A 22,255-nucleotide genomic window follows, 5' to 3' on the forward strand; every position below is an offset into this window, starting at 1 on the left:
GATGCTCCAGAGAATTGTGCGTTTGCTGCTTATCAACAGGATTTTAACACTAGAAACCAACTGATCCAAATTATCCTTTTCGCATTGTTTATATTGGTGTTTTGGTCTGTGTTTGTGACAGAATGTTTTGAAGCAACAATTATTTAAATCTGCTTTTTCTATCTCAACCAAGTCTCTTTTTAATTTCCATATTGTAAAATAATTAATGGAATAAAATGGCTGTACTGCAAAGAGGAATATTTGCTCAAGCACATTTGCTCTACGACATTTTGGAGGCAGATATTGTACTTTTTACTCCACTATATTTATTTGACAGTTTTAGTTACTTTGCAGATTCAAAATTATTCAAAACAAAATGAACAGATAAATTAGGTTTTATTTGTAGCAGTGTGAAAAAGTAAATGCAATCAGTCCACCTTTTACCAGCTGCAACATTAATACTGTCCAGTTATTCTGAAATGGGCTATTCCACATGATGAGTACTTTTAGAATTTATTTTCATGAAAATACTTTTGCTTTTTACTTCCTTACTTATGCCTATATGAGTAAAAAACTGAGTACTTCCTCAGGTGAAAATGCATCACACCTGTCATGCATCACATGCAGTGCATCACCATACAACTACACCATACATCACATACCCACCAATGCAAAGCTGAGTATAATCTGTAGGATGTAAGTGTATTAAGTTGTCGCAGTGAGACTGTGGCAGAGTATATGACTGTAATCTCAGGAGATACACTCCCACAGGAGCCGAAGAAACACTCAGGTTACTCTGAGTTAACTTCATCCACTCAGAGACCTGACGCTTTCCAATGCATTTCTTCCCACAGTGAACTTCTCCCATCGGCCTTTTGATGGCCTGATTCACTGATGTTCCCACATCAAGCTTTTTCCTGTCTGGTTATTTTGGTCAGTAATCTTAGCTGATGTGATCAAAGATGAAATGTAAATAATTTAGAGGACTGAGCCTACCTTTATCTTTGTTTCCTTTTTATTCAGATCCTGTTGCTACTGACTTTAGCAGCAAATAATCTGAATTGATTCAGCTTTGCAACATGTTACATGTTGTTATTCATGTTTCCAGTCTTTATGCTAAGCTAAGCTTTCCAGTTGGTGCCTATAGCTTCATAATGATAATTTATTTGTCATTTTCTCTTTTAGTTTTCCATTTTAATTTCAATTGTGAGTAAAAACACATCTTCCATACTCTCATTTCTCTATGATAAAATGGAACTACAGCAAGTAGCCAGCTAGCTTAACTCAGCTTAGCATGAAAACTGGAAACTAGCCTTGCTGTATTCACAAATTGTCATTTTTACACTTTGGTTTTTGCATGGATTAAATAAAGAGTAGATGCTAAATAGTAAGCTTTAGAGGTGCTAGTAAGTGGGTTTACCTATGGATATAGCCAGGCTAGCTGTTTCCTTATGTTTCCAGTCTTTATGCTAAGCTAAGATAACTTTTTCCTGTATTCAACTTCACATGTAACATAAAAACATGTGAGTGGTGTCATCCTCATCTAACTCTGCAAGAAAATGTTGAACTACTCCTCTGAATATTCACAAATGCTGCTCATGTGTTGAGGAACATTCAGTAAACTACAATTAGATCAACATGTAAGCAAACACTGAAAGCTTTTATTTGATTTTATTTATGTCTTCATGGGATTCTTGGGCTCATTAGCAGCAGTGGTGCAGCTCAGTCAGAATCTCTGCGGAGACTCTGTGGTGTATCTCAAGAGTGGGAACAAATGCATTTGGAGAGGAGAGGCACTGGCTGGCCTGCTGATGGTCCTCAGAGGCTAAACAAACGACTTTCACCGAGCACATTGGGAACAGACAGCACTCAAACAAATGCTTTTAAATGGGGAAAAGACAGGGAGGGGAAAATCCTCTTCTGTCCCTTTAGAAGCTTGTTGTCAAACCTCCGATGGCCGTTATTAGTCTCAGCAAAAGACACAGTGACGTAAAAATGTTGTGAGGTTGCTTGTGTTGGTCTGTCCGTGATGCTCCACGAATGAGCCGGTTTTATCAGGAACTGATGGTTGTTTTGTCATTTATTCTAAAGATTGGAGTTCAGTCTGTTCAATCTTAAATTCTCTGAAACATTCCAAGTAACTAAAGCTGTTAAATAGATGCAGTGCAGTAAAAAGAGCAGTATTTTCTTCTGAAATGTAGTAAAATTCTAAAGTAACATAGATAGCAATACTCATTTAGAGTACAAGTACCTTACTTTACTACATGAGTAAATGTACTTATTTACTTACCAACAGTGCTGCTGTGTGAACTGTCAGCTAGACAGGGCTACTGTGTGTGAAGTCTATTTGTTAATCCACATGTCTACACAGTGTGGTCACACGTATGTTCTGTATCTGTTTGTTTCAGCAGTCCATTAAAACCAAGGCTGATTTACCAAGAGTAACTTCCCCAGGGCCCCCAGAACTGCAGGGGCCCCAAAACCTACAGACAAACTCAGTGTCAGTTGGTTTGTGTAGATTTTTTTGAACGTTTGAACATTCACCTTTAAAATCTAGTTTCAGCTGACACGATGAAGGTGTTTAGGTGGGATACTGAGTCAAAATGTAGCTTAAAGACATTAATTGTTTCAGTTTTGTGTTTATAAGTTGCATATTCCTAAATCCATGTGTAAAAGTACCACACAGTAAACCTGGGACCAGGATTGAGATCAATTAAACAATTAACAACAATTTTCACAATTGATGGTAAATACTTTTGATACTGTCAGCGACACTGGTAACCTCAGTCAGCTGCAGGAAGTCGTTTGATTCTCTAACCTCTGCTGTTGCACACTCATTTTTTTTTCCTTTTTATCCCATACATGCATGGGGTGTAACATGGGGTGGGGTGCAACAAAAAAAAACCCCAAAAACAATTAATTCTCAAATGTGACAATTTGATGCTTTTCTTTGTCACATGTGATGGTAAACTGAATATCTTCGGGGTGTGTACTGTTAGACAGACAAAACAAGACATTTTATAACCTTTTTGGGCATTTTATAAACAATTAGTCGATTTTTCAAGAAACAAATCAGCAGATTAATCAGTAATGAAAATACGTTTCCAGTCCTAGACTTGAATTATAATTATAAATTCTACCTGACACTCACTCAGACTTTTCCACTTGACCTCATGTGACACCTGCCTTCATGATACCTAGGTTATGTAACTTTCAAGTAGTAGTGAGTGCGGCATCTCTGAGTGCTTTGATAGTTGTTTTCGTAATCGATTCATATGCTGCCATCGCTGTTTTCCCTGATAAAAACCACTGAGAGGTTTCTACTGACGTACTTGCTGTTAAAAGGCCCATCTCGCTCTCCTCTCACTGGCAGATTGAGTCTTTGTCTGAGTGCACAGACCAGTTTCCTCCCAGTGCTCGCTGCAGCCCAGGCAGGCCACATTGGAGCCCGAATGGCAGCAATTAAAAGACACAAACTTCAGCCGAGGTCCTGTTTTTATTGGATGGTGAAATGGACGCCGTAAAACAGCGGCTTCAGCTGTGTTCGCTGGAGGAATCATTTTCTTGTCTGAGTGACGAGACCGTTAGCAATTTCTCATGCTTTGTAAAGACTGCCTCTTGTTTTTCTGACAGAGCTGAGGAATTTCTGTCCACTTGGTCGGGGAGGACTCCTTCCTCCTCGTAGTATTTCAGTGCAGTTTGCTATTTCTAGAGTTTGGTTTCAAAAGCAGGAGACTGGATTGGAAGAAGAAGCGGATACATGGCTAAATTATGTTCATGGTATCATGCTAACAGTTGCCCACCAGCTGATGATCCATAGAGAAGACGAGGAAATACAGAAACACTATTTACAGTGTAGAGCTAGTGCATCTCTTTTTGGTCATTTTACATCTTTGTGGTCATCTTGTGTCTCTTTTGCATAGTTATGCCTGTCTTTTGTAATCTTCTAACTCTCTCTTTTAAGTGCGTGACTTTCAAACCAAGTATATTAACACCTACATACAGAGGAACAGGCCCCCTGACCCCGTGGGCCCCATAGGCCTGCATGTTTTAGCCTGACCTTTGTTAAAGGTTCTGTGATATTGAAAAGGTCTCACTAGGTCTCACATTAGATTTGGTGAACACTACAGAAGCACTGTTTTTCATAAGTTCCTATGACAATGGATGAGCCAATCAATGGCCAGAAATATTTTTCGGTTATGTCCGTTTTTGATCATCACGCATATCAGTTAACAATAGTAACTACACCATAAAGTTTTTTTTAAGTGCAATGTGAAGCTGATCTGAAACCAGTTGTTAAGGACAGATGGTAATCAGCACACCGTGACTATTGATTGGTTGTTTACTTCTCCTCCTTACAGCCCCAGAGGTGCCTCTGCATCTCCACGGGTGAGAGATTAGGTTCCCCATTGTCATCAAAAGTACACACACAACACACACACAACACTAAGATACACAACGCACACCTTGGTTGAGAGGCTCTCACTTACGCCTGAGTGGCCAGCTTTTGGAGGCTCAGCTGACTGAATGGCTGACTGGTGTGTATGCTTGTGTGTAAGGTAGCGAGGAGAATTTGGGGGGCGGGGGGGGGGGTCTATATGGCTTTTGTGTGCTGGTAGTCCTGTTAAATGAAGGCCTTGGCCACATAGCTGAGAGTGACCCCCTGCAGACACAGTTTCAGTGGGCAATGTTGCACACAGCCTCTGGCATGAAGGTCTCCTCAGGTTAAACTCTGTAGGGAGCTGAGCTACTGCTCTTTCACAGGCTAATGTCTCAGCCTTGTTTTCAACCACAAAAACACCGCTGTTGTTTTCCCCCTCCTCACCAAGACATCTTCCTCACCGAATCCTATAGAGACGGCTTAAGTCGACTACCTCAGGCTTAATTGGAGTGAAGTGTTAAACCTTAGTTTCCAGGCGAGTGTGTAATCAGGGCATCTGCAGGTCTTGAAAAGTCTGAAATAACATTGAGTGTAGTTAAAAGAAAAGGCTTTAGAAGCTATTAACTGTATTAAATTGAACCATTGTCTGTGGTAGGCAGTAATATTCGTTATAAAATGTTTTTGTTTTGCAGGTTGCCAGGAGACTTAATATATCTAGAAACCAGAGTTGCAACGATTAATCAATTTATCAGTGAGGTGTTTGACAGAGAAGTAATGACCAGCTATTCTGATAATCCAATAATTGTTTTCATTCTTTTTTCAACAAAATTGCCAAACATTTGCTGGTTCTGGCTTCTTAAATGGACAGATTTATGCTTTTCTTTGTCATGTATTAGTTAATTGAATATATTTGTGTATTGGACTGTTGGTCAGACAAAATAAGACATTTTAAGATATCACCTTAGGATACGGGACATTATAACGGCCATCTTTTTTTTTTTTTTTTTTTTTGCTTTTTTTTGACATTTTAGAGACAGTATGACAAATTAGTGATTGTACTTTAACTTTAGATGCTTTAAGTACAATGTGCTGATAATATCTCTGTTTTTTTTTAACTTAAACTTTTTAATGCAGGACTTTAAGTTGTGATATATAGTGTAGTATAGTGACTTTTTTTTTTTTAAATTTGCACTTTTTGAGGACTGCCTCCACCACTGTTGTTATTTTAGATACAAATAAGAATTTTTCAAGCAGTAATATTTTACTGACAATTCTAATTAAGTAAAATGTCAATTCCTGGTAACCAGTGGTGGAAGAATTGCATTCAAAATTGTCTGTAAAAGTGCTGGCATTAAATATACTTAAAGTACCAAAAGCAAAGCTGCTCATTATGCAGAATGACCCATTTCAGGATTGGATTCTAATTACTGATACATTCATGTGCATGAATCACTTTAATATTTCAGCAGGTAAAGGTGGCGCAAATTTTTAGTATTAAGCTGCCAAATAAATATAGTGGATAATGAAGTGAATACTCAACTTAAGTCCTTCAATTTTATATTTAACTATGATAATTTAGTAAATGTACTTAGTTACTTTCCATCACTGCCGGTTACTTAGTTAGCATTACAGCCCTAGCTGAAATGATGCTGTATTGGGAGTGAAGGAGTTAAGTTTGGTTGCTATGCTGTGCACAGGGCTGTATTATGCAAGCTGTGAAGAGCAGACACACACAGAGAGGAAGTGCATTACAGAATGCTGAGCTCAGGGCTTTGGCTTGCTGCCAAGTATACACTCCTGCATGTGCACACACACTCACACTCAGCTGAGGGCATACCGATTTTTCCAGCCTCCTCCTCCCCCTCCTCCTCCTCCTCCTCCTCCTCCTCCTCGAGTCACCCTCTCTCTTTCTGTTACGTCAGTAGTTCATCTGTGGGCCAGGCATGACTGGGGCAGGGCTGTGTAACGGAGAACACCATGTATTTCTGCGTGTGTGTGTTTGTGTATTTTAAAGACAGGATGTGGACTGGTGGCCGTGTGGAGTGCGATTCAGTGTGTGTTCTGAGCCGTGTCTGCTCAGCAGGAAAAGCAGCAGTACGAACCGAAACGTCGTTTTCTCTATTTCTACACAGGTTTCACTCTCAGATATTGTCTTAGTCCTTCCGCCTCTTTTGTTTTTGCTCAGTTCGGTATCACTTGGCCCCACCACATATGCAGACAAACACCTACTCTGTTTACAACCTCCTTCCACCCAGCAGGGGTGATATGTGTCAGCTATGTGGTGTGTGTCACATGTGTGAGAACATTTTGAGCAAAATGGAAATTAAATCTCCCTGCTAATGTTCCAGGGTGTATAGCAGTGCTTGTGTTTTGTTCACATCTGTGCTTTTTTACATATTGAGCTGTTATTCAGACTTACATAACATGATAAAATGCACAGTTTATTAGGAACACCTGTATTCAAGAGAGGTTGAGTTTGAAGCAGCAGTTTGTGGTGTTGTTCAGTTATACTACATTATACTGATACTTCTATTATCTTGCCCACCCTATTCAGTACAGAACCACCCTTCTGTATAATGCAGTACAGTTGAACAGCACCATAAACTACGTCCTGCAAATGATCATATACTTAAATCAACAACTGACAATTATAACCCTACAGCTGTTATCATAAATAGTGATGGTAACAGCCTCAGTATGGAAATATGTGACCCCATGTAAGTACTATATATCATGTTGCAAATGTTGATAGCTGTCATAGCAGAAACTGGTGGCCCACAGTGTGTAAGATCTGTCTGCTATAGTGTTAATGCCTCATTTGGTCAAGTCTTTTTTATTTAAAGTCATTTAAACATTTAAAGCAATAATCTGATGTTTTTGGATATACATATATTGGGTTTTTTTTCCGCTGAGAGTTAGAGAAGAAGATCAATACTCTGTTATGTGTATGGAAAATATGTAGCTGGAGCTAGCAGCTAAACTTACCATAAAGACTGGAAACAGAGAGAGACAGCACGCTTGCTTCTTTCCAGATGTAATAAGATCTGCCTCCCAGCACCACTAAAGCTTGCTAATAACACGTTATCTTGTTTGTTTAATTCCAACACAGGCAAAGGTGTAAAGAAGGCAACTCGCTGTTTAACAGGAGTCATGTGTTGAACCATTTCTTGCTTTTTGCTTTCTCTTTTCTCAGCAAGAAAGCATATGGAAAAAAAAATTACATAAGCTTTTTAAATATGGAAACAGCACCTTTCTCACTGTTGTGACAATCAGGATGTTTTAATGACAGATAGCAATGATTTAAGTTCAATATCAGCACTTGTTTCTGAGATTAAAAAAAAAAAGAATCTGCAGAAACTTTTTTTTGTCTGCTCCAAAATGATTATTGATTTAAACTGCCCCACAGACAGGATTTTTCTGAATGGAACATTTTCCATTTTCCACCAATAATATTGTCTGTGATCTATTACTGTCTGGCTATTGTGACTTACCAGCCTCACAGTCAGCCATGTTTTGTGCAGCATGATGCAAGACGTACATGCTCCTTTGATTCAGATTAAAAAAGCAACTGCGGTGGCTGTGTATCTCGACTCTCTGGTCAAAAAATGAGTTGTACATGTCAAAATCCTTTTGTCAAACCTTTGGAGTCTATGAGTTTTTTTATTTAGAACAACTGTCTTTGAATCAGTTTACCTTATTGGTGTTCTAGATATAAAGAACAATGTGCGCCCGACAGTGAAACTGAAACAGTACAGACCTTTACACTGTCAAATGGAACTATCACAGGATAACATCACTGCTATTCTGACCAGGCTTCTGACACCTATCTGTTATAACTAGTAACACACTAACTCAGTCAGATACATACTTTTACCCACTCAGATTCCGTTCTACTTGTAATTACAGAAGAAGTCGAGGCCCTAAAGAAGTTGTCACACACTTTTTGCCAACACATCTCCTCTCCTGGATTGACACAACATTATAGCACAAATCACACACAGGGCTTCTGTGTTTTCTAGTGGTGGAAAGTACATTTACTCAAGTACTTGTATTTTTATTTTGTGCTATTTTATACTTGTATTCCACTACTTTTCAGAGGGAAATATTTTATTTTTTTACTCCACTATGTTTATCTAATAACTTAAGCTACTGGTTTCTTTACAGATTCACATAGATTGCACATAGAACATATGAAAAGATGATGCTTTCTTATAGCAGCCAACAGTAATCTATAAGTCAACTGACTGAAATTTATTGGCAATTCTTATTTTGATGATTATTTAAGTCATGGCTCCAACTTCAGCTAATGTGAGGATTATCTGTTTTTGGTTTTTAAGTAATTTTAATAATTTTGAGGTGTTGACTATTGGTTGGACAAAGCAAAAATTGTGGGTAACATTTTGCTCAATTGTGTATTTTTAATACTGATGATACTTTGTACTTCTACATAAGTGCACTCAAGTTTTTTTTTTCAGATCTATATGTTTATCATGGGTGCTTTGTTAAAATAAAACAAGAGCACAATTGCCTGGTCATGTGGTATAAAGTTTAAAGGGTTTAGTTTCATTTCACATCCACATTAAAATCTCTTTCTCCAACTCTCTTTACCCCCCAACACACCTATAGACCTATAGATTTTAGCCTGTGAGAGGGCCATAGTTTCACTGTACAATAGCAGGTCTCTGCCCGTGGTGAAATGATCCTGTAAATCAAAAGCAGGAGGAGGTGTTCAGGGTAAGGTAAGCACTGGAGGTGTTGTGGAAGGGAAATGAAAAGGAAATGAGAATATTTGGGTCTTTACGCTCTCTGCCTCCCTGCCCTCTCACCTATCCCTCTTTCTTCCCCCCTCTCTTTCTGTCTTTCGTTTTCTGTTTTGGAAATCAAGTCAGAGATCTAAAGTTATCTAAAAACTTCTCAAAGTTTTTTTTTTAACACTTAAAGGTGATTAGAATTAGGGTTCCAGTTGATGGTTATATTTAAGCTCTGGCTCAGTCAGGAGACTTTGAGCTTTCAAACAATGAAGAACTTGTCAGGGTTGTGTCAAGACTGAGTCTGGTACTGACCCATGGGCAAAGCAACCCACGGGTGGAATGGTGTGTTTCAATTCATTTAAAGCATCTTTGAGTAACCGGAAAAGTGCTTGAGAAATAAGATGTATTATTAGTGTCATTATCATTAAAAAGGTAACAGTAACAATGTTCTTTCTGTGCAGGGTTTCACCTGAGCGGCACAGTAAGGGAACCTGCCACATCCTCAGAGCCTGAGCTGGTCTGCAACGTGAGCGTCAGCTTCGACCGTTGCAAAATCACAGCAGTAACATGCAGCTGCGGCAACAAGGACATCTTCTACTGCGCCCACGTCGTGGCTCTCTCGCTGTACCGAGTACGGAAGCCCGAGCAGGTCAAACTGCGCCTGCCCATCTCAGAGACTCTTTTCCAAATGAACAGAGATCAGCTGCAGAAGTTTGTTCAGTATCTGATCACAGTGCATCACACAGAGGTGCTACCAACGGCACAGAAACTGGCAGATGAAATACTGTCACAGAACTCTGAGATCAACCAGGTTCACGGTGAGTGGAGGGTCCGGACTAACGGTTGTTATTTGTGTTTTCAGTGCAAGAACAGGCTGAACTTGCCCTTCAGTGTGTGTGCTGTACAGGCACAAACACACACACACACACAAGCAAATGCTGGTACCTGTGTTAGATTTCCTCCGTTTCGCGCCAGTGGTAGTCCAGCTGTAGGCTATCGTCCCGGGAGAGGACTCAGGAAAAAGAAACTGTTTAGGAGAACAGGAGGAAAACACTTTGATCACACACACACACGTTTGTCTTTGTACATGTCTGAGGACCCTCATTGACACAATGCATTCCTTAGCCCCTAACTTTAATCTAAACTTAATTCTGAACTTAACCTTAAAACCAAATCTCAAATTTCAAACAGTCCTTTGAAATAGTGATGACCGGCCATAATGTCTTCACAGTGCTGAAATGTTCTCAGTATTTTGGTTTAAGACATTTGCCCTCAAAAAGTCTGCAACTCAAAACCCCTCCCCCCCGCCCCCACACACATACTTAAATCAGGTCAAGTTTGTCTTGAATGCACTGCAGGAATGTTTGTAGTTTGGAAAAGTTTATGAGGAGACTTATTAAGTTGCATCTTTGAACCACTGCTGTTTTGGATTTTACAGAAACGTCAAGTATCACAAAGTACACAAATGACTTCTGCAGAAGTATGTGTAGCATATTTTACCCCAAAAAATCAGAAAAAAACCATCACTCAGCGTATCGGTTACTATATCTAAGTACCTCTGTTATATTCAGGATAATATTTGGAGCATGTGTGAACGTCTTTTACGGCATCATTTAGGGTAAGTCTTGACTTACAGTACATTAAATAAAATTATGAATGCAGGTCTTTTACTTTATAATCCACACAATATGAATCTGAATTCATGCATGCATGCAGCAGGGACAGGGCATCATATATTCATTCACATATTCACATATAATAGGATGTTCAGCATCAATCAAAAAAATACTTTACACTAAAGACATGAGCTATATCATAATTCTCTACCAAAAATTTACTTTAATGTCGAGAACTTTTTTCTAATGTTTTCTCTGGAGTTTCTACAGCTTCTTATTCTACTCTAGTTGTGTGATTATATTGTATGTATTTCATCTTGTGGATGAATATCTATATCCTTTAATGACTGATCTGTGTTTTGTGCAGGAGCACCGGATCCGACGGCAGGGGCCAGCGTGGACGATGAGAACTGTTGGCACCTGGACGAGGAGCAAGTTCAGGAACAGGTGAAGCTCTTTCTCTCCCAGGGCGGGTACCATGGCTCGGGAAAGCAGCTCAACTTACTGTTCAGCAAGGTAACGATCCTCAAAACATGCACATTCCTCAGCCCAGCAAACGTCATATACTGCACTATGGCAACTGCACGGCAGCGATTACCCACAATGTCCCATGTGTCTGCAGGTGAGAGAGATGCTGAAGATGAGGGACTCCAACGGAGCTCGCATGTTAACGCTGATCACAGAGCAGTTCATGGGCGACCCCAGACTGGTGCTGTGGAGGCAACAGGGAACCACCATGACTGACAAGTACAGGCAGCTGTGGGATGAACTAGGTACTGTGAAACCAAGCAAAAACACACACAGACACTGAAATTCAACATTCTATACTGTGGCTGCTTTAGAGAGAGAGCGCATACAGCATACAGCATACAGCATATGTAGTTGTAATCTCTTAAATACAGAATTTGTGAATGATTTGGAACTGAAAATGTGAAAACTTGTGTGTAATTTCACTGGTTCTTAAAACAACTGTAGGAGGTTAGGATGACAATAGCCTTAAAAATATTTTTGGCAAAAATGGAAGAACATGTAAAAGGAAACATACTGCAGAAGTGTGAATATTCAGGTTGAGTTTTCACTGTTTGAGACCTTAGAATTAAGATGTTATCTGTTCACATGAAACTGCTCTTCAGCAAATATTTAATATTCTGTGTAGGTTATTTTTTCAGCCTAATCTTTTATTGGCCCTGTAACTTGAAAATAGAAGATTCTATCTCCAAACTCATTTGGGAACTGGTTTAATCTCTAACAAATTGTTGTAATTTCTGAGCTTATCATATGTTTTAAATGTAAAATCTTATTTAATATCGTAACTATAGCTGTGAGATTAATGTAGTGAGATTAAAAGTGCAATGTTTCCCACTGTACTTGAGTAGAAGTAGAAAGAAACTCTTTCTGATAAACAGAGCTGTTTTTAATTTTAAATCACTCATTTAATTTCAACCATCTGACGAGAATTTACTTTTTGGTGGAATTGCTAAAATCTTACAACTAACTAAACTTGAGCCTTGATAAAATCTAGTGGTCACAAGCCAAAAAATGCAGGTTTAATCTTTAAAAATATGTTTTATTTTAAAAGCTCATCATATGCTCATTTGTGAAATTTTTATATGAAAAATAACTTGCAATTATATCTGTTAAACACATGTAGCACAGTATTTCCTTCTGAAGTGTAGTGGAGGATAAGTATGAAGTAGCATAACATGGAAATACTACGATTATCTCAAAATTGTACTTAAATACAGTGGTTGAGAAAATGTGCTTTTTCACTTTCCATCTCACATGTTCCCCTCCTGCTGTGCAGTCATCTGCTGGCTGCTCATACACATTTAAATCTCTAAGAAAAACTTGCATTGAATGTTAAATCACAAATCTTCTACTTAATAAATCATAAATTAGCCTCTAGGATAAAATTCTCTCCTCCCAGCCTCCCCTCTTCTCTGTTTTTGTTTTTATTTTCCCTGGCATTCCCCCACTGTTGGAGGTTGTTGCTCTGCATTTCGTCACTCACGTCTCTCTGCTGTTTTCCGTCCTCATTGTTGTCCTTGGTGCAGCCTTAACAAAGAGACAGGAGGATAAAGCCTTTCTCCTCCTGTCCCCTCCCCCCATCCTCAGCCTCCCTCCATCCCTCCCCCATTCACTTCCTTCCCACCTCTCCTCTGTCGTCCCTTTTTTCCCCTCACTTCACCTCCTTTTCTTTTCTTCCCCAGTTTCATTTTGTCATCTGTCATCCTCTATTTATCTCTTAATACACTCATTGCGCCTTTATCTTCCACTCTGTAGCCAGTGTCTTCATGTTTTTAACCAGCAATGCAGGTAGTCTCAGTAACAATTTGTCAGTTAATCAATTCAGTGATTGTCAATTAATCAACTATAATGATAACTGATTAGTTCATTTAATTGCTCTTTGGCTTTTCTCTGTTTTACATAATTGTAAACCTAATAACCTCACCTTAGACTCATCGAGGCTGACATTTATTTCTGACTATTCTGAATCAATAAATCATTTAAAATCTATTTTCAAGCAGAAATACCAAATATTGTATGAATCCAGATTCTGAAATGTGAGAATTTGGTTACGTTATAGTAAAGTCAATATCTTTGGATTTTGGATAAAACAAGGAATATTCTTTTACATGCACATTGCAAATACAGACATTCATGCAAAGGAAAGTATTAGAAAAACTTGTTAAAGCAATAAGCAAATAAGAAACAAAATAAAATAAATACAATGAATATAAAAAGCTAAAAAGCCATAAGATATCATGACATGCCACTCTCTATGAAGACTTCAAGCTGCAGCCCCCAGGAGCTCATTTCACATTACCTCTATGTAAAACAAACAAAAGGGAGTGACTGATAAAAGTTGTATTTTTTACTTCTCCTTCTCAGCATAATGTCCCTTTGTGATGTTCAGTATTGTAGGTTACTGTTCCTCAACCCTTTTGAATACAGTCATGATCCTGGTCTTCTTTGAAAGATAACTCTTTGAATTGTTGTTTTGCTATAGGGAATAATAAAGGGAATTTAAGACATGTAGTACTTACACTGTGTGAAACATGTGTGAGTCACAGCCACGTCTGAACCAGTTCTGTGTCAATCCTAAAATGCTTTGCATGGACAGAAACAGAAGCACAAGGCCAACGTGTATTTTAAAGGTTTTAAATTCTTGTATATTTTAACCCTTCCTACTGTTTGTATCATTATATTGTTTTGATGTGTGTAAATGAATTGTCTTAGTGTACTTCTGTTTGCAAACCGATACGCCTTAAATTTCCCCTCGAGGGACAAACACAGTGACTAGTTTTGTGGCTTGTAATTTTGCCTCAAAAATTGGAAAAACATATTTACACTAACCATCACCACAAGTCTTTTGCTGCAGGATAATAGAGCAGAGTGTGTGTGAGTGGTATTGCCTTTAAATGTAAATGTGTGTGTTTCTGTGCAGGGGCTCTGTGGATGTGCATTGTGTTGAACCCCCACTGTAAACCCGAGCAGAAGGGTTTCTGGCTTCGACAGCTTCGCAGGTGGAACAGCGTGGACGTCTGCCCCTTGGAGGATGGTAACCATGGCAGCGAGCTGACCAATCTGACCAACGCTCTGCCCCAGGGCCCTCCCGGCAACCCAGGTGAGATGACACCCAGCTGAAGCAGAGACACCACCTGCCTTGTATCTTTTTATTATTTGCAAACGCTCTCTCACGTCACATTTTTTCTCTGTGTGTCTCATCCTCCTCTTCTGTTCTGCTGCTATAAGTTCTCTTCCTCTACCCTCCCCCTCTCTTTTAATCAAGTCTCCTCCCTTCAATCTCGTGCCTGAGAGCCTTATTACCTTTTTAGCGCAGCTAATAGAATGAGCCTAATAACACAGTTGAGGTCCTGAAGCTTTTTCTGGCCTCTATTCCTGCGTGTTCCTCCACTAAAGCAGAGGAAAACACAGACCCAAATGTTTCTGTTAGCTATAATAATAAAAATGTATTGAATGAGAAGACAGGTGCAGTTACTACGGCTGCTGTTTTGTCCTTAACATCCCTGAGTTTGTTTTGTTATTGACATTATCTTTTCTGCTACGTCACTCTGAGCTGTAATAATGTCAAAATGATGATAAAAAAAAACATAGATTACTCTGATTCTGAGGAAAATGTATTTTTAGGGATTCTCATGTCAAGATTCTCTTGATTTAATTTCTAAGCATTTTATGGGAATTTCTTCATGATGGACAATGAAGATAACAATGTCTTCAGAGAGTGTGAGTCACACTGAATCTGAAAATCTGTGTATCAAGATTTGACTGAGTTATGACTCACAGGAAGAGTATGATATTTGATGCTAATTGCAGAAAATGGAATGCTAAGGGTCTTTAAGGTACCTTAAACAACTTAATCACAGTTTGAAAACCTGACCTCTTGTTCCCCTCTCTCAGACTCACTGACTCGGCCTCACCGGACCGTGTTCACGCGAGCGATCGAGGCCTGTGATCTGCACTGGCAGGACCCCCACCTGCAGCACATCATCACCGAGGACCACTACACCAACTACTGTTACCATGACAACCTGGACAGCTCCCTCTTTGACGCCCGAGGATGGCCCCTGTGGCATGGTGAGAGAGCGGGGGACACGCGGTTAGAGGCGGGACAAGTCAAATGAACAAGATAAAACAGAGAGGGGAAATGAAATGATTTTTCTTCTTCCATCGCACAGAGCACGTCCCCACCGCCTGCGCCCGAGTAGACGCCCTGAGATCACACGGTTATCCCAAGGAAGCACTCAGGCTGGCCATCGCCATAGTCAACACACTGAGGAGGCAACAGCAGAAACAGCTGGAGTTCTTCCGCACTCATAAAAAAGGTTCGTTTATCCTCCATCAGGCTTTTTCCTTTAGGATTAAAGACATTTTAAAGTAAAGGGAGATCCCTCCTCTGTTGCTCTTCCTCAGGTTTCTTCCATTTTTCTCTCTTTTTTTGAGGAGTTTTCCCTTATGTGATTGAACTCTGAATGCTGTACAGCATGTATGGCCTATAAAGCCCCTATATGATTTAGGCTTATAATTATAAGGATTATTAAGAATATAAAGCATATCTCATGTGTGGCATATTTTTTGGATACAAAGCTTTTGTGTGAGGTGTTTTGAGAGAAGCCACCAATCACATTTTGTACAATGTTTCGCAACTTTTAATATTAGGTTATAAACCTTTATATATTCATCATTCATGTCTGCAATAAAAAAAAGTGAAGTTAGAATTTACAGTTTTTGCTTCAAATGGCTGTATTCTCTCATGAATGTTCCTCTTCAGGTTTTGTGTCCTATAGCGGAAAAACAACACTGATGAGGGAAAATAGCATTTTATAGTGTGCTAAAAGCAATCAACTGCAATAAAAGACATTAAGAGAATAGACAAAATGGGGAAAACAATTCACCCAGGCTTGCTTTTACCAAATGCTTCATTTACTGTTTCTCTATTATCATCTGTATCAGTAGCTTCACCCTTAGAGATCTCCTCCAGACATGTTTTTGATATGTATAAAAACATTTTGAAATAATAATCTTTGTCTGATATGGTTTCTATGGTGACCTTGTTACAAATGCTCCCTCTTGAAGATGCAAATAGTTGTTGTATAGTTGCATCAAAAGTTTTAACAGCTGGACAAAACATGTCTCCTTCACTGAAGAGTCTATTCTCAGGGTTATAGTATGTGCACTAGAGGTTTCTGTCTTGTGTAAGTTACATATTGGATCATGATTTTGCTTCCAAATGCGATTTTATAAAATGTTGCTGTTGTGGACGCAGCAACAAGAGTGCTCATCGACTGTTAAGATGAGCACAGTGAAGTAACAATAAGAAAAACATATTTATGAGGACAGTTGGGGTTTAAATTTAAAGTATGCACATATTCTCATCTTGTTATGACACTTTCCGACTTATCTCCTCACAGTCTGTGTTTCAGTTTCCAGTTACCAGCGTAACACCACAGAGTGTAAATAGTTCATTAACAGTCTGTGTGTGTGTATGTGTTAACTGCAGAGCTGCTCCATAAAGGCATAACATCAGTCACCAACCTGGAGGGTTGGGTGGGCCACCCTCTCGACCCCATCGGCACACTGTTCAGCACCCTGATGGAGACGGGGCGGGGCAGCGAAGATGGAGCGACGGTCCTGCTGGACTTCTCAGGTACACACAGATATACAATGGAGGAAGAAGTACTCAGAGGCAGAAACGGACCGGCACTACACTGTAAAAATACTCCTGCATGCAAAATCCTACTTAAGCACAAAAGTATTATCTGCAAACTGTACTTATCAAAGTAAAAGCACAGTATTGATCTAATGTCCACAGTTACTGGTATATTAATTTGATTTTTTTCCTACTTTTCTCCTGTTTGGGCCTCAAATGGTAATCTAAATGAAACCATGTGAGAAGTTTATAGGGAAATGTGGTTGAATTTATGTAGTGCAGTAAAATGTACAATATTTCTAATGTAGTGGAGTATAAGTATAAAGAAGTAGCAAGTGGAAATACTCCAGTAAAGGACCTCAAAACTGTACTTAAGGACAGCACTAAGGATAGTAAGTTACTATAGACAGCACACACACACACACATTTTCCTGCCTGCCACATTTACACTGCAGTGATTGCATCTTCCTGTCAGAGCTGTAGGCCCCCAGGTCGCAATCAGCAGTGATGACACAGACATGCTGATTGGCCTGCAGTCATCCTCCAATAACAGCCCATGAATAAGAAATGCAGCAGGAAAAACACTCCAATTAAAACACATTAATTATGCAGGGAGCTCAGCTAAACGAATTTCAACACACTGTAGCCAGAAAAGACGGTCACGTCAGCTCTCTGTTACAGTTTGTTTCTCTTGCAAAGTAGGTGAAGTGATGGGCAACGTGTTGAAGCCACTGCATGGAAAAAGTTGTGAAAGTTTTCAATTAAGACTCTGCTATTTATATTGAGTGTGTGTGTCATTGTGTGTGTGTGTGTGTAATCATTAGGGACTGTTAAGCCTCCTGGGATGAACTGTGAGGTCTGCCAAGACATCATTAAGCCATTAAAACACATGATTACCATCCTCAGGAGAATACACACTCTGAAAAAGGAACAGCAGGATGGACAAATAGATCAATAGATGTGTCAATACTCAGCTCAGTCCACAACCCAAAGGGAACATTTTCCTCCCTGAGTCATCTCTCACACCAGGGATGGTATTCGATAGGATTTTATTGAATCATGATCAAATTCTGAATCTGCATGTTGAATCTGAATTCTTTATCTCCCCCCCCCCCCCCCCCCCGCCCTCTCACCCAGGCTCACTGGGTTCAGGTAGGAGGATGGAGCATCCTGTTTTCCCAGCGCAGCGTTTCCTGGAGGAAGGAGAGTCGTTCGTGTCACTGGCTGTGGAGACGGCTTTGATAGGTTTGGGGCAGCAGAGGGTGATGCCGGACGGCCTTTACGCCCAAGAGAAAGTGTGTCGCAACGAAGAGCAGCTACTGGCCAAGCTCCAAGAAGTTGATTTAGACGACTCGTTGGTGAAGATCTTCCGGAAGCAAGCAGTTATCCTGCTAGAGGGTGAGTAAGACTCCAACCTTGTGAAGCACGTGTGGGTTCTAGATTCTCTAATGTGAGGATTTGCTGCTTTTCTTTGTCTTATATTACATCTCTTTGGGTTTTACACTGTTTGTCAGACAGACTAACATATTTGAAGACATGACTTTGGATTCAGGGAACTATAGGGGGAGCATTATTCCAAAGCTGCAGCTAACAGTTATTTTCATTATTGAATAATCTACTTCCTCAATCAGTTGTCTTTAACATTTTCAAACAGTCCAGTGTGCAGTCTTGAAATGTCTTGTTTTTTCTGACAAACAGTCCAAAACCCGAAGATATTCACTTCGCTATCGTGTATGATGATGAAAACTTTCTCTGAGCACGACTGCAGTTTGATTATCTGAAATAGTTGCAGATTAATTCTCTCCAAAGAAAAACATCATTCACAGTAAAGAAAGGGAAAGCAATTCCAGATTTTTAGCTAAAGAAGCCTAAATTAGCCTAGTTCAATGATGGTGAAACTGAGAATACTTTGGTATTTTTGTTTAAAAATGACTTAACTTAATGACTGTTAAACTTATAGCATTAACATTTGTCAACACTTTGTATATTTTATAGACCAATCCATCAATTAGTACTGAAAATAATCATTAGTTGTAGCTCCTCTTAACTGAAACAAAAGTTGAAATCCATTTGTTAACAGTTACAATGTGGTTCAAGGAAAGAAAAACCTGCCACAGATTAAACAAACAAGCAAACAAACCTGTTTCCAGTCTTTATGCTAAGCTAAGCTAACTGTCTACTGGCTCTAGCTTAATGTTTACCTTACACAGAGAGAGTGAGTATTAAACTCACATTATGTTTACATTTTGAATGTTTGCACATTCACAATTAACTGACTGTATTGTTTGCGGACGTTCCGTGAACACACGTGTGTGTGTATACTGAGGAGTATAATAAGCCTATGTGTTTGTAAGATGTGGTTCATCATGTGCCATAGAACGTTACTGATAAAAACACATCCGTGAGCCGCACTGTTGCACTGGGTAACGTCTTCCTTCATTACCATGGACACACACACTGTACTTTATTTTGGCTTAGTCCCATCTACAATGTCCTGCTGCCCCAAATACCCACTAGAGCATTTCACAATGTAGCTCTTTGTCATTATAAAAATGTTGGATTCTGATTATTGTTTAGATTTTTTAAGATACCCACATTTCCTTGTGTGTTTATTAGCGGACAAAATGAATCCCATACGAGTGTAGTCAGATATTCAGAAAATATCAAAAGATGGAATAATACAGTTGATGCGTTTGGTCTTTTCACGTAAAAGAAGAAACATGTAGAATAACACCAGCCTTACACTGTAAAAAGTTGATACCTTTACAGACAAATAACTGTGCTCACTTTACTGAATTTCTACCTTAAAGAGAAGCATTTCTAAAACGAATACAAGTCATTTTATCTATTCATTTTGTTGCTTCCACCTACAAAGAAAAACAAACTATACAGAGAAATAAAGGGTGGATCCATCTGAATGGCTTTTCCTAGAAGTTGCCAACCTGCATCTGTCGCTCTTGTGATTTCTCTGTGTACTACATGTGGGTTCATGTTATTTCAGGCTGTAATGTGATGCTACTTACTGTGCAAAGTCCCTGCTGTGAGGTTGAGACAAACGTCTCTGTACATTTCTGGTGGTTGACTAACAAAGTGATCCCCATTCTGATACACAGCTGAGTCATACCGTTCAGATCTGCCTGTGTTTAATCAGCGGTATCAAACTTGTTGACATATCTGGCAGGGAAATATCTCGTACACAAGGTCACAGTCCAGTCATATGTGAACTATCACGCTGCTCTTCACTGCACTGCACGCTAAAATCTGTGAAATATGTCTCTCCTCATTTTGACTCAGTACAGACTGATCTTTTTTTTTTTATTGTGTCCTGTTTCTTCCAGCTGGTCCTTACAGTGGTCTGGGAGAATTACTCTACAGAGAAAGCGTCCCCATGCACACTTTTGCCAAGTATCTCTTCACCTCGCTGCTACCTCATGACGCTGAACTGGCGTACAAAATTGCACTGAGGGCCATGAGGTGAGTAGAACCCTTCATCTCTGACAAAAATGGCTAAGGACACATTTATGGATCTGTCAGAACTAGTTCTTAAGGCACGTTATCCGAGCATGTCAGAAATCAAAAGTGTTTATAGTTGATCCATAGGGCACACTGGAAGGCGTGAGTGGAGACATGATACCGTTTAAAAATGCAATAACAGTGCTTATTGTCAGACAGTCTCTCCTGGAAGACACAGTGTTGTTCACATGAAAAGTGACAGAAATAGTTGTATAATAAATGAAAGAAGAGAGCCGTAGAGAGAGGTACAATCCTTGGCTCCTTTCTCATCTCCACACAGCTGACCAGTCTACTCCTGCTAAAGGTTGTCCTCTTAACTTCAATCCCAACCCTCACTGAGCTGCTCATTGTTTAGCAAAAGCTCAGAAACGCAGAGACGGTGTTTTCATTTTACACGCTCCAGACATCGCTTTTGGAAAAGCTCTGTTTCTCAGGCGAGAAAACCACTGTTTTATTCCGGACTTAGGGTTGAATTGGAGAGAAACAGATATGTTTGCGCAATCAGTCTGCTTAATGTGGATGTGATCCTGGTGATGAAAGGAAGAAACAGACTAAAGAAAGAGTGAGACAGGGAGTTACTACCCTTGGAGTGTAACGTCCTTCTCTGCTTCAGTCTCATCTGGTTTGTGTGTGAAAGGGTGTGATAGCTACAGACATGGAGAAAGAGAGGCAGATTTAGGAGCTATCTGGGGCACTGTTTAATGACAAAACCTCCTTTTGCTGGAATATTCACTAAATAATTCAACACTGCTGAAAACGAGTTTTATAAAATGTGTGAATAATAAATACATGCTGTTGGTTTCCTCCCTGACTGCCACGGGGAACTTTATTTCCTCTCGCCCAAATTAGACCCCTTTGATTTTTGTAATATGTAAATCTTAATATATTTTTTTTAAATTCCAGACTTGAATTAAAAAAAAAAAGAGGAATATTGAACTCTTGGTATTACAGCAGCTATAACTGGATATAAGAGGAGTGTGTTTGGAGGAAAAAGAAACTGAGCTGTTATTTTTAAACCCATCCTTTATTATGTCCTGAGGCGAAGATCCTTCTGAGTTTATGTGTGAAGTCTGGCAGAGGGAAACTATTGATTGATTCTATAATGGGAGCATCCTTTACCTCCATGAAATCTTCCTCTGAGTGGACTGACCAGTCCTGTGTGTTTTATGTCTTTCCATCTATGTCTAATAAAGTTTTACTCTGTGTTCAGGTTGCCGGTCCTGGAGTCCACGGCCCCCTCCGGTGACTTGTCCCGGCCTCACCATATAGTGTCGGTGGTGCCCAATCGTTACCCTCGCTGGTTCACTCTCAGCCACATAGAGACCCAACAGTGTGAACTGGCCTCCACCATGCTCACTGCTGCTAAAGGTACAAACACACATATAACATGACAAAAGTTTTGTCATATAAATAGAAAATGTCTTTGTCATGATGGCAGCAATACACTGGTAAACACACAATCCTGTTACCTAAGAATGATGCACCGGAATCAACATTTATATTAACTGTTGCGTTACAGGTGATGCTCGTAAGTTACAAACAGTGTTAGAGTCCATCCAGAAGAACATCCACTCCTCATCCCACATCTTCAAACTGGCCCAGGATGCCTTCAAAATCGCCACTCTCATGGACAGCCTGCCAGACATCACACTGCTCAAAGTCTCCCTGGAGCTGGGCCTTCAGGTACGCAACGCAAACACACAAAAAAAACCCCACACTTCATATCATGCAGACTCGCAGCTAATCTTGTGTTTCTTACAGGTAATGAGAATGACCCTGTCTACCTTGAACTGGCGGAGGAGGGAGATGGTACGGTGGCTCGTCACTTGTGCTACTGAAGTTG

General features: G+C 39.7%; 1 protein-coding gene across 2 annotated transcripts in view; it reads left to right on the plus strand.

Annotated features, from left to right (window-relative positions):
- The window catches only part of zswim6 (zinc finger, SWIM-type containing 6), a 44,474-nt gene that overhangs the window by 16,764 nt on the left and 5,455 nt on the right, over window positions 1-22,255 (plus strand). For both annotated transcript variants that reach the window (XR_001962972.2, XM_018694343.2), the window contains exons 2-13: window positions 9,573-9,929; window positions 11,095-11,243; window positions 11,350-11,500; window positions 14,176-14,355; window positions 15,150-15,326; window positions 15,428-15,574; window positions 16,750-16,896; window positions 18,037-18,297; window positions 20,238-20,373; window positions 21,623-21,780; window positions 21,932-22,095; window positions 22,174-22,255. Coding sequence is in view for 1 of the 2 variants with exons in the window: in XM_018694343.2 (XP_018549859.1) it covers window positions 9,573-9,929; window positions 11,095-11,243; window positions 11,350-11,500; window positions 14,176-14,355; window positions 15,150-15,326; window positions 15,428-15,574; window positions 16,750-16,896; window positions 18,037-18,297; window positions 20,238-20,373; window positions 21,623-21,780; window positions 21,932-22,095; window positions 22,174-22,255 (2,109 nt within the window). In the remaining variant the exon portion in view is untranslated. The remainder of the gene's footprint in view (window positions 1-9,572; window positions 9,930-11,094; window positions 11,244-11,349; window positions 11,501-14,175; window positions 14,356-15,149; window positions 15,327-15,427; window positions 15,575-16,749; window positions 16,897-18,036; window positions 18,298-20,237; window positions 20,374-21,622; window positions 21,781-21,931; window positions 22,096-22,173) is intronic.

Source organism: Lates calcarifer, linkage group LG9 (genome assembly GCF_001640805.2).
Source record: "Lates calcarifer isolate ASB-BC8 linkage group LG9, TLL_Latcal_v3, whole genome shotgun sequence".
Classification (NCBI taxonomy): Eukaryota; Metazoa; Chordata; class Actinopteri; family Centropomidae; genus Lates; species Lates calcarifer.